Below are 17,177 nucleotides of genomic sequence, written 5' to 3' on the forward strand. Positions count from 1 at the left end.
ATGTCTTTATTAGTGTTGAGCGAGTATGTTCTGTTCCGAGTATGCTCCTGCCGAGCTCCGAGTATTTACAGCTGCTCGGTGATATGGTTGAATCCCTCCCGTGTGCATGATTTGCGACTGTTTGACAGTTTTATTACATGTGAGGAATGTGTAAGAAACAGACATTCCTCACATGTAATAAAGCTGTCAAACAGTTGCAAATCATGCACATGGGAGCGATTCAAACATACCACCCGAGCAGCTGTAAATACTCGGAGCTCTGCCCGAGCATACTCGGTGAAAGGTTTAACAGAACATACTCGCTCAACACTAGTCTTTATGTATCTTGGCCATAATGGACTGCTGCTGCGCTTTCTTATATATATATATATATATATATATATATATATATATATATATATATATATATATATACAGTACAGACCAAAAGTTTGGACACAGCTTCTCATTTAAAGATTTTTCTGTATTTTCATGACTATGAAAATTGTACATTCACACTGAAGGCATCAAAACTATGAATTAACACATGTGGAATTATATACTTAACAAAAAAGTGTGAAACAACTGAAAATATGTCTTATATTCTAGGTTCTTCAAAGTAGTCACCTTTTGCTTTGATGACTGCTTTGCACACTCTTGGCATTCTCTTGATGAGCTTCAAGAGGTAGTCACCGGAAATGGTCTTCCAACAATCTTGAAGGTGTTCCCAGAGATGCTTAGCACTTGTTGGCCCTTTTGCCTTCACTCTGCGGTCCAGCTCACCCCAAACCATCTCGATTGGGTTCAGGTCTGGTGACTGTGGAGGCCAGGTCATCTGGCATAGCACCCCATCACTCTCCCTCTTGGTCAAATAGCCCTTACACAGCCTGGAGGTGTGTTTGGGGTCATTGTCATGTTGAAAAATAAATGATGGTCCAACTAAATGCAAACCGGATGGAATAGCATGCCGCTGCAAGATGCTGTGGTAGCCATGCTGGTTCAGTATGCCTTCAATTTTGAATAAATCCCCAACAGTGTCACCAGCAAAGCACCCCCACACCATCACACCTCCTTCTCCATGCTTCACGGTGGGAACCAGGGATGTAGAGTCCATTCGTTCACCTTTTCTGCGTAGCAAAAAGACACGGTGGTTGGAACCAAAGATCTCAAATTTGGACTCATCAGACCAAAGCACAGATTTCCACTGGTCTAATGTCCATTCCTTGTGTTCTTTAGCCCAAACAAGGCTCTCCTGCTTGTTGCCTGTCCTTAGCAGTGGTTTCCTAGCAGCTATTTTACCATGAAGGCCTGCTGCACAAAGTCTCCTCTTAACAGTTGTTGTAGAGATGTGTCTGCTGCTAGAACTCTGTGTGGAATTCACCTGGTCTCTAATCTGAGCTTATCCTCAGAAGCAGAGGTGACTCTTGGTCTTCCTTTCCTTTGGTGGTCCTCATGTGAGCCAGTTTCTTTGTAGCACTTGATGGTTTTTGCAACTGCACTTGGGGACATTTTCAAAGTTTTCCCAATTTTTCGCACTGACTGACCTTCATTTCTTAAAGTCATGATGGCCACTCATTTTTCTTTACTTAGCTGCTTTTTTCTTGCCATAATACAAATTCTAACAGTCTATTCAGTAGGACTATCATCTGTGCATCCACCAGACTTCTGCACAACACAACTGATGGTCCCAACCCCATTTATAAGGCAAGAAATCCCACTTATTAATCCTGACAGGGCACACCTGTGAAGTGAAAACCATTTCCGGTGACTACCTCTTGAAGCTCATCAACAGAATGCCAAGAGTGTGCAAAGCAGTCATCAAAGCAAAAGGTGGCTACTTTGAAGAACCTAGAATATAAGACATATTTTCAGTTGTTCACACTTTTTTGTTAAGTATATAATTCCACATGTGTTAATTCATAGTTTTGATGCCTTCAGTGTGAATGTACAATTTTCATAGTCATGAAAATACAGAAAAATCTTTAAATGAGAAGGTGTGTCCAAACTTTTGGTCTGTACTGTATATATATATATATATATATATATATATATATATATATATATATATCATGTAGTGTCTGCAGCTGGCACCTGTCCAGCACTCTAACCAGCAAACTGACCAGCACTCAGGATGTGCTGGTCAGTTTTCTTATTACATATTACTATAGGAGGTGGTAACTGCCTCCTGTCTGACCTTGCATTCCTCCCATTTAACCAGCAGGTGATGTATATACTATTCTACCAGCCCATTTAAATTGTAGGTGTTTTAGCCCAGAAGTGACATGGTTTGTCCAGAGTTGTAGGCTTGTAGTCCAAGAGTGGCATGTAGGCAGAGTAGTACCCATCAGACGGGGGGTCACCTTGCAACGGTTGATGGGCACACATGAATTGGCCAATTTATGAGCTAAGAACCTCCATTTTTTTGTAAGTAAAGCTTACTGAGTAATAACACAGTTTAGATCAAATGTTTTTATAGTCTTTATGTATCTTGGCCATAATAAAGTGCTGCTGCGCTTTCTTTTTTTATATATATTGTGCTGTTTCTGCAGCTAGCACCTGTTCACACTTAGGATGTGCTGGTCAGTTTTCTTATTATCTATCTATCTATCTAAAAATATCATATTTTTATTTATGTATTGATATGTCCTCTTGTCCTGCTCGGTCCCTGTCATTTTAAAGAATTCATATTACACTATAAAACATTTTGTTTAGCAGATCGCTTATATTCCATTGGATATTCAGAAGATCTCCAATTTACCTGCTACATTTCAGGCTGCATTTATGCTAGGAAACATGAAAAAACATGACAATATACCGCTTTTATTTAAGAATAATGCGACTTGTGTAGAATAAATATACGGACAGGTAGTACTTGTGTATGATAAAAGATATACATGTTCATGTACTGTAGAGACATTTTTCATTTCTAAAGCTGAACTAGTAGAGAAAAACCTTCATAAACAATCATCTTGACATAAATTGATTCTACAGTAGATGGCAAAAGAAAACAATATTTAGAAGCTGAGCATCACAAGATATTAAGCTCAGCAACACAGTAACTAACATATCTAGTCCCATCGTATGTAATTAGTGGTATCTATCATACTCACACTACAGAGAAACCAATATGGGAGATAGTATGACAAATTGTTACTGGAAGAAAATCAGCAACTGGGCTATTTAGAACTGATCATTGATTACAATGCAGAGTCCTCCATATATGTAGTTAATTTTTGCCTTTCTACCTATTATTTGCCCTTACCTTTCTCTATCATACAACTGTGGTTCTAGGATCCATTGTTAAACCAGCCTTCAGTTAAATGGGGCTAAGTTTGAATACCAGACATATTCTTGGAACATTTTTTTGGGAAAACACAATAGTCCCCAGTTTTAATGAGCAGAACCGCTGGAGGAAGGCATGCCAAATTCATTCAGACGCCTCTTAATGAATTTGGTGCACCTTAAAATTGGTGTGTGCCCCTGAATGCCACCATAAGAAATATTACTCCAGTCAGATACTGGAGCACATTTCTGGTGAAATTAAGGGGTTTGTCCACTATTCGGACAACACCTTCTCAATCCCTATGTTTTCCTCCCAGTAAAATAACAATTATACTCCCCTCCTGTGGCGGCAGCATTCCAGTGGTGTCGGCACTGGCTCTCCCAGGGCTTGCGTGACATTGGTATGCTACGCGATCCCTGTGACAAATCAGCACCAGCTTCACTCTCCTTTGGACAAATCAAGATATCTGGGGGAAGTGAGAGAGCAGACGCAGCTCTCACATCCTCCAAATGTCAATTACATCAGTAGGAGAGGAGAGTGAAGCCGGCACTGAATGGCTGCTGTGACTGCATGGCATAATAATGTCACACAAGCCCCAGGAGAGCCAGTGCTGACATCGCTGAAATGACACAAGCACCGGAGGTAAGGATAAGTGTTATTATTTTACTCAGGGGAAACCTAGGGATTGCGAAAGGGTTGTCTGAGTAGTGGACAACTCGACAACCCCTTTAATGCCACTGAAGTGGCGTGAATTTTGAAGAATTAGGGGGCCTAAGCCACGCTCCAGTCCCCCCCATTTTGACATAACTGGCTAAGAATTATGTAAAAACGCCAAGAGTTGCAAAATTTTGCTGCAGTTTCAAGTTGCACCAAATCTTTGCAACTTTTCAAGGAATTTTGGTATAAACACGTTAATGAATTGGGGTTAAGATATATTACCTTTTTTCACACATACATTTTCACAATGTGCTAATAAAAATGTAAAAGAAAAGATAGCAGTGAGGAAATAGTTTCATTAACAAAGTTATTACCATTTACTGTATTTGCAGTTAAGGAATCCATTGAAAATATCACTAAGAGATCCTATATGATGGAGATTATCCAAGATTATCACTAGTGGGGGGTCAGTATCATTATCGGCATTGCACTGATCTGCAAGATTGGCTAGATACTGACGCAACTCCTTAAAAATAAAATAAAAAAGACAAAAAAGATAATAAAGATAAAAAGTATATTATTAATTATTGTGTCATTATAGACATAACAAAATATCCACAGACATATGTTCAAAGGAATAGCATTATGAGACTCCTTGATACATTGTTATAGACTGAAAACTTCCCACTAAAAGCAGTAATGACCTAAACATGCATGAGAGCAGAGAAGCCGCCTCATATCCTGATCAGCAAACAGACCTATGCTTATGTCGTAGTTAGAAGTACCCTTGAAAACCTTCTTCATGTAGCTAGATTACAAGGAAACAATAATTGTCACATTTCCATATAGGCGTAAGAATGTGAACACTTAGATTAGATTACAACAGGATGTGTCTACATTGAATAGCATGATTTATTACTAAATGCATTAGTGACGGCTCTTAGAGTATCAATAATTTGAAGGGTTTTCCATCAACCCCCAGTAAGTGTAGCAACAGGCAGCGAAGATTCTTCTATTTGTTGGAAGTAATAGCTGATGTGTATTATATAAATGGAGTATAATATAGAAAAATTATGTGGGTCATGTGTGCTATGGATTCTGTAATTGGAGGTACATTTTAGAGGAAATATTGTGAGATCACTATAAGGAATGACTTAAAAGGAACCTGCCACAGGATTCACATCGCCAAAACCATGGGCAGCATGAATCAGAGCCTGGCTGCACAAACGCTACAGAATTACTTATAAACATGTAGTTAGAAGATCCATAACCAGAGCTGAGACTAAATTAAGGCAGTATGAATTGTATTGATTCATACCAAGTTTAAGAACACATGTAACATTCGAAATGCGTCTGGTCCCTGCTATTACAGTCCCATGTTCCCCCTTTCTACACCTTTGGATTGTTGGTGCATGTGATTTTTCACTGCTTTGCCTACTTTTAATATTCGGAAAATAAAGAAACTTACATTTTAACTACGCTCTTCGGATTGGAAGCTGGATCATTCCCTTTTTCCAGCGTGAATTGTATGACAGTTTCCCTTTAAAGGGAATTTATCTCTTATTAAAAATCCTATTCTTTATCAAAAATAGAGATTTTTAATTCTATAGTATACAGCTTGTTGTCTAGGTTATCCGGCCACGCTGCAGTCTTAGAGTGGTTGATTACCTAGGTAAGTAGTATGTGCCACTATCAGGCTGTATGCTTTACAGCCTGCGCATACTATTCTGAAACTGGCTGAATCTGACCAGCTTAAGTGCCCCTGCTTTTCTCAATGCTGCAGACGCAAAGCTGTCTCTGCTAGCAGGATGAGAAAGTTCTCAGTTCAGACTAATGGCGTGAAAATGCTGGCCATCTGAAAGGTCAATCCTCATGAGCGAACTGCTCCATACAAAGCATTGGGCCTGATAGCTGTATGCTCCCGGAGAGAAGATGAGAACAGTACTAGTACTGTACCAGTTCTGTATTTCAGGTACACAATCAGTACTGGAAAAATGATTTATGTAATTAATATGCTCAGCTCAAATGTGCAATTGTAATGTTTATATTGCTCTAGAAAAATGGAAACCTCTTTGTGGATCCCTAATCCTAAAGGTGCGTCACCATGCATCGATTGTGCACCGGCAGGGGGTGCAACTTGGTACTCCACAGCACCCATGCTGCAAGGCTGGACCCCCATGACTCCAGGTCACACCTCCCTATAGGCACAGCCACAATAGCTGCTACATAACAAAAACACCAAGTAAAAGGAGCTAAAAAAAAAAGCTGACCTTCCACATGTCTCAGTCTATGATATATTATATGGTCTTTCACCTCTTTGCCTGTGGGGTGTTGTGACCTAGAGTCATGGGGCTTTGCCTTGCAGCATGAGTGCTGTGAGGCACCAGATCACTTGCCCTGCTTGTTCACTAGATAATTGTATAAGCTTTTTGTGGTGCATGCCTTTCTCTACAGTTATAATATATTGAATGGTCTGTCCCCTCTCTTTTTGTTTTACTTGGCACAAAAACTCCTCCTATTTGGCCCAAGCATTTTTAATTAGCCGTAGACTGCAGAGGGGTTCCACCTATTTTTGTTCTTAGCTCATGTGGAAGGTCAGTTTTTTACTTCCTTTCACTTGGTGTTGGTGCTTTGTGGTAGCCATTGTAGCAGTGATGCTATGCATGAAGGGTGGAGTGGACTGCAGTCATGGGGGCTCATCTTTGTAGCATGGGTGGTGTGAGGCACCATGTCATTCACCCTGCTGGTGCGGTATAGCTGCAGGGGAGTTTGTCACATGACACCACACCTTTAAGGTCATGGACCCACTGAAAGTTTAACCATTTTCTGAAAGGGAACAATACCTTTAGTGGCATAATTTATATTGTACATTTTCTCTACAGTCTACTATTTGGATTTCTTGAATCTTTTAGTTCAAGGTTCCCCATCTCCAGTCCTCACGGCCCCCAACAGATCATGTTTTCAGGATTTCCTCAGTATTACACAGGTTCTCTCACCTGAACAATACTAAGTAAATCCTCAAAACATGATCTGTTTGTTGGCTGTCAGGACTGGATCGTGGGAAACACTGACCCCATTCTACATTTCCATTTCATCTTTATTTCTGTGCACAGACTGGTTTAGTAAAAAATGTGATGTGCTTGACAGTATGTTGCCGATTGTGATGGTTTGGTTAAAGCTGATCTGCTTTCCTCATTCTGGAGCCTTTTGAAGGGATGCATAAAACCGTGTCTGTTTACTTACTTTACTTGATTTGTGATCCACATTAAAGGTTGCAACTGCTTCCTCAATTTTCTTTCTGCCACTTTTATTTACAACATATTCTGCAAGTTTGTTAGCCAGATATGTCTTTCCTGTTCCACTGGGTCCGGATAATATAATTCTGCGATGTTCAATCAATAAATTAAAGTAACGCTGAGTAATTGGTTTAGGAATAAGGGCATCAAACACAAAACTGTCCAAGCTGTTTTCTTCAACACCTAGTAAAGAAAAATCATAGTTGACTGGGATCCAACTCTCCAAAATGACGTTATGTTCCTAGGTAAAATGCTGCATGTACATTCATCAACATATTACAGCACACAGTCTTAAAAGCAAATAACTTTAGACTCCACTCCAGAAATATAATTACATTGAGCAAATTCTAGAGATGACCAATGAGATTCGCACGATTTTGACCCATTCTCCAGTATGGCACTCCATGGCTACCGGACCAGGGCAGTGCAAACTGCCAGCATCCTTGGCTTCTCTTGCGATTACTAGGCCCCCATGACATCATGATGCTGCCGCTTATCACACGTCATGATATCACATGAAGCCTATTATTGCAAGAGGCACCCAGGATGACGCATTCTAGTGCTGGCTGAGGACGTTCGCACTACGCTGATCTGGCTGCCATGGAGTATTGAAGTGGATGCCGAACCATGTTAGTGTGAATCTTTTTTGCTTATCTATAGTGAACCCTTCTGTAACATTTCACATTAACAGTGTAATATTTTTTGGTAGATTAAGGTCTATTGTTTTTTTCCTTTAGAATGAAAAAATAAAGATTATGATTACCTTTTGCAACTATTTTAAAAGGATCCTGTCAGAAACTTGTATCCCATCACAGTTTATCAGTTTATGATCCCAAAACAATAAATCAGCAAAAATAAATCATATTTTGAAATTCTGTGTAATAAGTGTCTGGAAGTGCATTGGGGAATGACAGTGCACTTACAGCTCCTCAGCCTCACGCTGTATTACCTGCATAGCATTATTCTCCTCTGGTTGAGTGACAGGTCGTTGGCTCCAATACACGGCAGGAAACACCTGCTCCAATACTCAGAACTTCAAAATGTGATTTCCCGCTGATAGTGCAACACTTGGGAGTCAAAAAAGGTTCAACTTGCCTATCTTTTTCAAGGGCTACACAGTCATAAATTTTTAGAGGGAGTAGAAGCTTATGACTGGTCGCCTTTAATTGCTTTAATGCAATAAAAGTAAAAACTTTTCAAAATAGTCTTGTCTACAACCACCCTACTGTTTTGTGGGGGTCAACAGCTCCTGTGTATACCAATGTGTTAAAGAACAAACAACCCAGTTTAATCTAATCCTGCACTCATATTGTATTGCATGGTTCACTAATTTCCTTCTAACTTACAATCAGATGCAAGTTTAACCCCCCAGCTACAAACACAGCCATGTCTCCGCTTAAAAAAATCCTATCGGTATAGGAGGTATTTTGATGGTTGGGTTTACATATAACTTGAGATTTGTCTTTCATGAGGCAGTTTCATGAAGATACCCTCATTTTAAGCATAGGCTAACTCAAAAAATATCTGTTCTGTGGTGTCCAGGTTCTGTAAAATCCAGCAATTATCTGATACTATCGGAAAGGTACATCTGGCAGAATACTGTAGTACTAGCTAGAATTAATTGCTCAAAGTGTAAGGCCTCGGTGGCAAGGGTTCGCTCAAAAAAACACCTGAAAAATTTCTCAAAAAGTGTTTAAAGACTCTTCCTATTCATTTCTGTTGTAAAACCACTTCACTGTTCATATGTTTAGCATTTTTAAAACATTTTCTGCTTCAGGATTTGAAGAGCACCTGAAGTGAGAAAAGTAAGTGCATGTCACTGATGGGAGAAAAGTAACTGCCTATCATGGGTGGAAAACGCTCTCAACTTGGCAAGGTCCAATTGAAAGACTGTAAAAAAAACTTCAGTGTAAAAAAAAACCTCTCCCAAATCTGTTCAAAACTGCATCAGGAAAGGCTCCTTTGGGAAGTTTTTGGAAGAGTTTTGTATCTCCTGAAGTGGTTTTGAACAGTTTTGGAACAGTTTTTTTTAAACTGAAGCATTTTTTTTCAGCCATTTTTCAACCTTCGAGTGCATGTAGCCTATGGACGTATGGAAAGGGCTAATCTTTGTGAGTCTCTTCTAGATCTACAAATTATAAATTGTTGTACAACGTTATATACAGTGCATTGTGAAAGTATTTGGCCCCCTTGAACTTTTCTACCTTTTGCCACATTTCTGGTTTCAAACATAATGATATAAAATTCTAATTTTTTGGGGAAGAATCAACAACAAGTGGGATACAATCGTGAAGTGGAGCGAACTTTATTGGATATTTTAAGCTTTTTTAACAAATTCAAAACTGAAAAGTGGGGCGTTCAATATTATTCAGCCCCTTTACTTTCAGTGCCGCAAACTCACTCCAGAAGATCAGTGAGGATCTCTGAATGATCCAATGTTGTCCTAAATGACTGGTAATGATAAATACAATCCACCTGTGTGTAATCAAGTCTCCGTATAAATGAACCTGCTCTGTGATAGTCTCAGGGTTCTGTTTCAAGTGCAGAGAGCATCATGAAGACCAAGGAATACACCAGGCAGGTCCGAGATACTGTTGTGGCGAAGTTTAAAGCCGGATTTGGATACAAAAAGATTTCCCAAGTTTTAAACATCTCAAGGAGCAATGTGCAAGCGATCAAATTGAAATGGAAGGAGTATCAGACCACTGCAAATCTACCAAGACCCGGCCGTCCCTCTAAACTTTAATCTCGAACAAGGAGAAGACTGATCAGAGATGCAGCCAAAAGGCCCATGATCACTCTGGATGAACTGCAGAGATCTACAGCTGAGGTGGGAGAGTCTGTCCATAGGACAACAATCAGTCGTACACTGCACAAATCTGGGCTTTATGGAAGAGTGGCAAGAAGAAAGCCATTTCTCAAAGATATCCATAAAAAATCTAGTTTGAAGTTTGCCACAAGCCACCTTGGAGACACACCAAACATGTGGAATAAGGTGCTCTGGTCAGATGAAACCAAAATCGAACTTTTCGACCACAATAGAACCTATATGTATGACACATAAACTAAATGCAGTATAAAATATAACATTTATTAATGATAATTTAAAAGTACATAATAAAAATAAAAGATGGGGAAAGGAGTCACAAAAAAGAAAGGCCACAGAGGTAAGTATCAGCAATACTAGGATAAACATGCACGAAATGAATATATCAACCAATTCTCCACATGAAGTGTTGAAATGTTATATATGCAGATAATAAAGTGAAACAGTGGTAAAGTGCAATGTGCTAGTATACTTCCCACAATATTAGATGGTCTCACGGGTCAGTACCAGCCTAAATATGTAACACATGCCCGATCCTTGCACACCATTCTCACCTTGTTCTGTTACTTTTATATACATCTAATATTGTGGGAAGTATACTAGCACATTGCACTTTACCACTGTTTCACTTTATTATCTGCATATATAACATTTCAACACTTCATGTGGAGAATTGGTTGATATATTCATTTCGTGCATGTTTATCCTAGTATTGCTGATACTTACCTCTGTGGCCTTTCTTTTTTGTGACTCCTTTCCCCATCTTTTATTTTTATTATGTACTTTTAAATTATCATTAATAAATGTTATATTTTATACTGCATTTAGTTTATGTGTCATACATATAGGTTCTATGGCTAAATAGACACATCTACATATATAATTTTTTCTTACACTCCTTTCTAATTGTTGTAAATTTTCGACCACAATGCAAAACGATATGTTTGGCATAAAAGCAACACAGCTCACCCCCCTTAAAACACCATCCCCACTGTCAAACATGGTGGTGGCAGCATCATGGTTTGGACCTGCTTTTCTTCAGCAGGGACTGGGAAGATGGTTAAAATTGATGGGAAAATGGACGGAGGCAAATACAGGACCATTCTGGAAGAAAACCTGTTGGATTCTGCAAAAGACCTGAGACTGGGACGGAGATTTTATCTTCCAACAAGACAATGATCCCAAACATAAAGAAAAATCTACAATGGAATGGTTCAAAAATAAACATATCCAGGCAAGTCAAAGTCCAGACCTGAATCCAATCGAGAATCTGTGGAAAGAGCTGAAAACTGCTGTTCACAAACGCCCTCCATCCAACCTCAATGAGCTCGAGCTGTTTTGCAAGGAAGAATGGGGAAGAATTTCAGTCTCTCGATGTGCAAAACTGATAGAGACATACCCCAAGCGACTTGCAGCTGTGATCGCAGCAAAAGGTGGCGCTACAAAGTATTAACTCAAGGGGGCCGAATAATATTGCACGCCCCACTTTTCAGTTTTGAATTTGTTAAAAATTTTTAAAATATCCAATAAATTTCGTTCCACTTCACGATTGTGTCCCACTTGTTGATTCTTCCCCCAAAAATTAGAATTTTATATCTTTATGTTTGAAGCCAGAAATGTGGCTAAAGGTAGAAAAGTTCAAGGGGGCCAAATACTTTCACAGTGCACTGTAAGTAACTAAAACCCAAATGGCAATTACTCTATCTGGATGTTTAAATCTACAGGTTTACAGTATGTCATTTACAGCAAGGAAAATCTAAAGGTAACTCTACCATTACTATCCAACTTTTCTAGGTTATAAGTGGTAAATAATTTGACAGTTCATTACAATAAACTATTATGCATAGACCAAATATATATAAATAATAATATCTATGATTTACCTTTTAGGTTCACAGTGATGATATTATTATCTCCAACCAGATATCCACAAGGTAACATTTCAGGCACTTCTGTGTTATTTGATCTAACTACATCACCAATACTATAACTGGTGATGGCATCTGAGGATAAGCCTAAATTGGAAGTTGGATCCACACGGTATACATATTCCTAAAAAGCCAAATAGAATGGAGTTGAACTTGAGGTGAAATGAAATACAAGAATTAAACACAATAAAAAATAAGTCTATCCTAACCGCATTATCTCCAATTTTATTTATTTGCAAAAGAAGTTTACATCAATGGCTGCATTGGTATTATATGCTGTTGCTGGAACCAAATGTACACACAAAATATGAAATAAATTTGTAGACCTCAGCAGGTAGGTTTTACACCTATGACATGGAGAGCACATTTAACAATGTGATTATACCAAAAATTTTGCACAATTTGTGACATTTTTTTGTTGTAAATGTGTGCTCCAAATATACCAAGCTCCTTTTTACACATAATTCCTCATTAGCGTTTGACACATTTATTTCTCACTCTTATATAGCGTTTGGAAGTGAACTAAATAAAGAGGCTTAAAAAGGTATGCTCACATCATTTGTGCAACATTAATCATTAAGGTGTGATATTTAATAAATATGTAGTGGAGTTAAAATAAGAACACTAAAGATTTAGTGCAAATGACGCCATGTTTTAATAAATGTGGACCAGAGCGTTGCAACATTGACAGCTTTGATCATATAAATAATTCGGAATATATTTCTATTTGGATGTGAACTTTAATTAAAAATAGTATTAAAAGAAACATTAAAAAATGTAGAATGAGGTGGTTAAAGGTTATATGCCCACCTTAGGCAGTTATAACAAATCCATAAGATATGCCGTATATTTATGGGAAGGCACAACTACTTCCAGAATGGGGGTCCTCAACCACTATTTCCCTTGGTGAGGCAGTCCCCTACCGTTGCATCCAGGAAAATAATGTAGAGAGGTAATCAATCTTCTCTCTAGTCAGGTCGGTAGGGGTTTCCAGACAAGGCAAGACATAAAGGTTTCAGGTGAAAATACAAAATAAGCACTTTTGTCTAATTTTGTCTGGGCAAGTACCTAATTGTAAAATGCTGCAGAATATGTAGGTGCTATATACATAAGGGGATAAGAGTTTTTACATAAGTTCGAATATGGATGGAAAATACCAACAGAGATATTATGGTTTCATGGAATTCATCCTATTAATGGCATATGCTATATTCATTTTTGAATTTTCTAATATCCTTTCAGTATCAACACGTCACAATTTTCAAGATCAAGATTTAGAGCCATTCATTAGAAAAAGTCATGGTTTACTTCCAGGAGATATACATTTCCTGGTCATTTGGTGGAAGTTCGGGTGCTCGGGTTGTTACAGTGACTGCACACAAATCACATCTGTGTCTTGTAATCAGTCCTGCATTTGTTTGTCCACCACATGACCAGGAGATTTATACACCATGCTAGTAAAACAAATAATATAAAATAAAGAAATAAAGGCGCCTACTGCATGGCAACATGCTGTCCCAAATTGTCAAGTGGCAAATTGAGGCTATTCGCATATTTAGATCCCCAGAGAAGCACTGCATTGCCTATAAGTCTCCTTACGCTGACATGGCACCACTCTACACAAGGTGAAATAGTACCCCTTAGAAACCTTGAAAAACTGAATAGCTTTTCATAAAAAAGAATAATGTTTATTTGCCGAAACTGAAATATCACTCAGTACGTAAAATATAAATGAAAATATATTGATCCTAAACATTGTTTACTCACACTTCTGATACAGAACGGTACGGTTTATTTACCCATAGGATCATCACGGACATTTCTACTCTTGGTAAGTAGAGAATAGTCCCAGGATGTCCCAGATGATAATCCATAGGCCTGACTAAAGGAGTCTACAGAACAGCATATCCTAATCCCCTAATCTTGTATATGTTTCAGAAACCAAGATATTAACTGATTGGAGGCTAATTTTATAGGTCTCTGATCATTGCCCAATGCTTCCAACAGCAGCTTAGACATTGGGATTGTGTCATAAATAGAAGAATTAACCTTAACGTCTGCCATAAAAAACACCGCTAGGCCTCATACAGAAGTCAGTAATTTTCACGCATGGTATGATTTTCACCAGTGTTTTTCATCTGAGTTTCACCAGTATTTGGTTAATAGGTTAGGTTTTAACATCGTTATTTCATCAGTAATTTTCTCGTATGAAAAAAAAAAATTGTAAACCATCGCCTATCCATTACAATATTAAAAACAAGGAAAGAACATGGATGGCATCCAAGATTTTATCATGGGCCCATAAATTTGCATTTGCAGTTTAATTCATGACTTGTATCAAAGCTGGACATGTTTCCATGTTTTGGTGTGAACTACTCAGTCCACGAATATACTCAGACATGTGAACAGCCCCAAAGATTACGATAGATACAAGTCCTATCTGTGGATAGAACTCGAACGTGAAAAAAGTAACGTTTGAATGGAGCCTTGGGAAGGTGATACTGGGTTGTCAGAAACTAAACGTGATTTTAGAGAAAGAAAAGACCATGTCTATACGGGATTCAAGCACGCGTCCTGATTTGTAAGCAACAATGGTTTTTGGAGGGGCAGCCCTTTTTTTCCTCTCCTGCCCTGTGATAATCTGAAATTAATCCCTTTCTAGAGTGCAATGTTGCAACACATGAACTTTAATTTCAAATGAAAGCTTCTTAAATCTGCCATCAAAGTAGGTAGCAATTATATGATTTGATTTTATTTTCGCTGTGTGTTGTAAACCCATAAAGATAATGAAGGATTAAGTATTCATTTCATTTGGGTGGAGTGCTATAAAAGAGGAAAAATGAACTGTCATGAGTGGCTCTAATGTGCTTCACTGTGCTTGGAATCTTACTGGGTAATTGTCTCCGATGGAAAAAACATACCCGTCACGATTGCAAGACTATTGGTTATATTTAAAATGAGCATCTTTCATAAATACACTCTATAACGTGATACATGTATTACACTCGATAAAACAATGGGGCTGATGGTACGCTACATGGGCCAGACTGGAGTCATCTGTGCCAAAGAAACATGCCTTGCAGACATCTATTACCTGTTATGGGCCAAATTCACATGTCAGTTTTTCACATATGAGAAAAAAACTTGACTTATTTTTCAGTGTGTTGGATTTTTGATCTGAGTCAGTTTTTACAATTTGACACTTTTTTGTTTCATGGGGGAAAAAAAGGATGAGATGCACAAAGAAAGCTTCTCCTATGAACTATTGCGTGAGAAACGGAACGCACTCAGGTGACATACAAATGGCATCTGAAAGCTATCAATTTTTTTTTCAGTGGCCCATTCACTTGAATGGGCAACTTTGATCTGCTAATCAGATCAAAATAGACTTGTCTACATTTTTTTGGTGGCCCATTGGCCTGTAGAAAAAAAAAATGTAATATTCCAAATGAAAAGAATGTGTCCAAGTTATGTCCATTACAAAAACAGGCAGAACATGTAAAGCAAAAATTGATGTGTGAATGATCTCAATGAGCAATGCGTTAGAAGAAAATGTACAAGTTAAGCAATAGCGTAAAGGGAACCGGTCGGTCGATTCATGCTGCTCAAAGCTCTCTAGCATTTCAGAGAAAACATAACTTCACAATCAAGCTGAGTACTGTAGGCAGAGTCAATACTAGTCTGGTACCATCCCTGGCTGTATTTTTCCTACAGTGATCCAAGTGATTAACAGGTGTCTCCATTGTGTACATGGAAAAAGATCTGTCAATCAACTAGAGTGGTGGAGGGAGCAGCTGGCCGGGGGTGGCACTGGTCTAGTTAAGTCTCGGAGCATTTCACAGAAAAACACACTTGGCTGCAATCATGCCGCCAGACTCCAATCATGCATCGTTTGGGCAGCATGAATCAGCTAACAGGTTCCCTTTAAATTGTGATTTTGTGCTTGGAAAATGTGCCACTTTGTCCAAACTTGGTGGAGAAAGCAAAGCCAGCTAATAGATGGTGCAAGTTTGACTATCTAAACATTGTGACAAATCTAGTGCTTTTTAAGCCTGTCTAGTCTACATGTGCATTGCCTAAAAGTTGTCCAGGATTAGTTTTGATAAACTATGTTATGTAAAATCTTACGAATCTCAATTTACCTTGAAGAGACGTCTAATAACTGCATCTAGTACATCCCATTTGGTCTTCCCACTAACGCCAATAGATCCTATTAAATATTGATGACTTTTCGCATCCTAGAAAAAAAGTTCACATGGTATCCATATCCATAAACATAAAAATACAACTGAATACAGCATATTAGTGCAATAATAAATCCAAATGTTCCACACATTTACAATCTACAGATTTAGCCCACAAAAGATGTATATTAGATCTTCTCCAGTAGGATGAAACTACCTCTAGTGCCAACATAGCATAAGAAAGTAGAGATTGCTCTAATTATTCTTCTAAGAAAAGTGGCTACGTGACTAAATAAATTAGTTGCACATATGGCTGCTCTGAATCACTGCCTTTATTTCTCAGAAATAATAGTGCAGGGGCTTCATTTATACTCCTTATATAATTGCATGTATTAAACCAGAAAACTGGGGTCAATGCTTGTATACAGGCACAGTATATATAGCAGTGTACAGTAGAGCTCCACTTACTAGGCTGTATGTGGGGATTCTGTGTATTATAGCCATGCAAGGAGATGTGTGAGCAGTGACATCAAGGTGCTTTACTAAGGCTATGTCCTGGCGCAGAAGGGGTTAGAAAAATATTTAATATGAATTGTGTAATTTTTAATCATGCTGCATTACCTGCGAGTATATGGTGATAATAAAAAGGAGGGGTTTCTATGTGTTGCTGTGCAGAACCATCAACAGACATAAACTGATCTATGTTTCCCACTGGCAATTATTGAGAATGTTAAGAGAACCTGTCAGCATGATTTTGTAATGCAAGGTAAAGACATGGCTGTAATGCTGATTAAGTCGAAACCTTTGGTGAAGAAATCCACTTTTTTCTTCTTCGTTAATCATCATTTAAAAATTTCTGCTAATTAGATTTCGGTGCTCGGGGGCCGGACTGTACACTGGGTCTTCTCCTTCCTGTCTGATTCCCCACCCCCTTCGCTGCCTCCAGCCAGTGTATGACCTGCCTCCTCTGCAGTGACCTGTCAGTCAAAGACTGGAGGTAGGCTGAGGGGCTGGGGAATTACA

The 17,177-nt window shown here is 38.5% G+C and overlaps 1 protein-coding gene across 13 annotated transcripts in view; it reads right to left on the reverse strand.

The window, feature by feature from the left end:
* The window catches only part of NAV3 (neuron navigator 3), an 837,776-nt gene that overhangs the window by 37,038 nt on the left and 783,561 nt on the right, over window positions 1–17,177 (reverse strand). For all 13 annotated transcript variants that reach the window (XM_073651894.1, XM_073651888.1, XM_073651886.1 and 10 more), the window contains 4 exons: window positions 16,113–16,208; window positions 11,926–12,094; window positions 7,163–7,398; window positions 4,294–4,445 (listed from right to left, as the gene is read on the reverse strand). In XM_073651894.1, coding sequence (XP_073507995.1) covers window positions 4,294–4,445; window positions 7,163–7,398; window positions 11,926–12,094; window positions 16,113–16,208 — 653 coding nt within the window. The remainder of the gene's footprint in view (window positions 1–4,293; window positions 4,446–7,162; window positions 7,399–11,925; window positions 12,095–16,112; window positions 16,209–17,177) is intronic.

This window comes from Phyllobates terribilis, unplaced genomic scaffold, assembly GCF_046119375.1.
Source record: "Phyllobates terribilis strain yellow unplaced genomic scaffold, ASM4611937v1 Scaffold_11__3_contigs__length_659146591, whole genome shotgun sequence".
Classification (NCBI taxonomy): Eukaryota; Metazoa; Chordata; class Amphibia; order Anura; family Dendrobatidae; genus Phyllobates; species Phyllobates terribilis.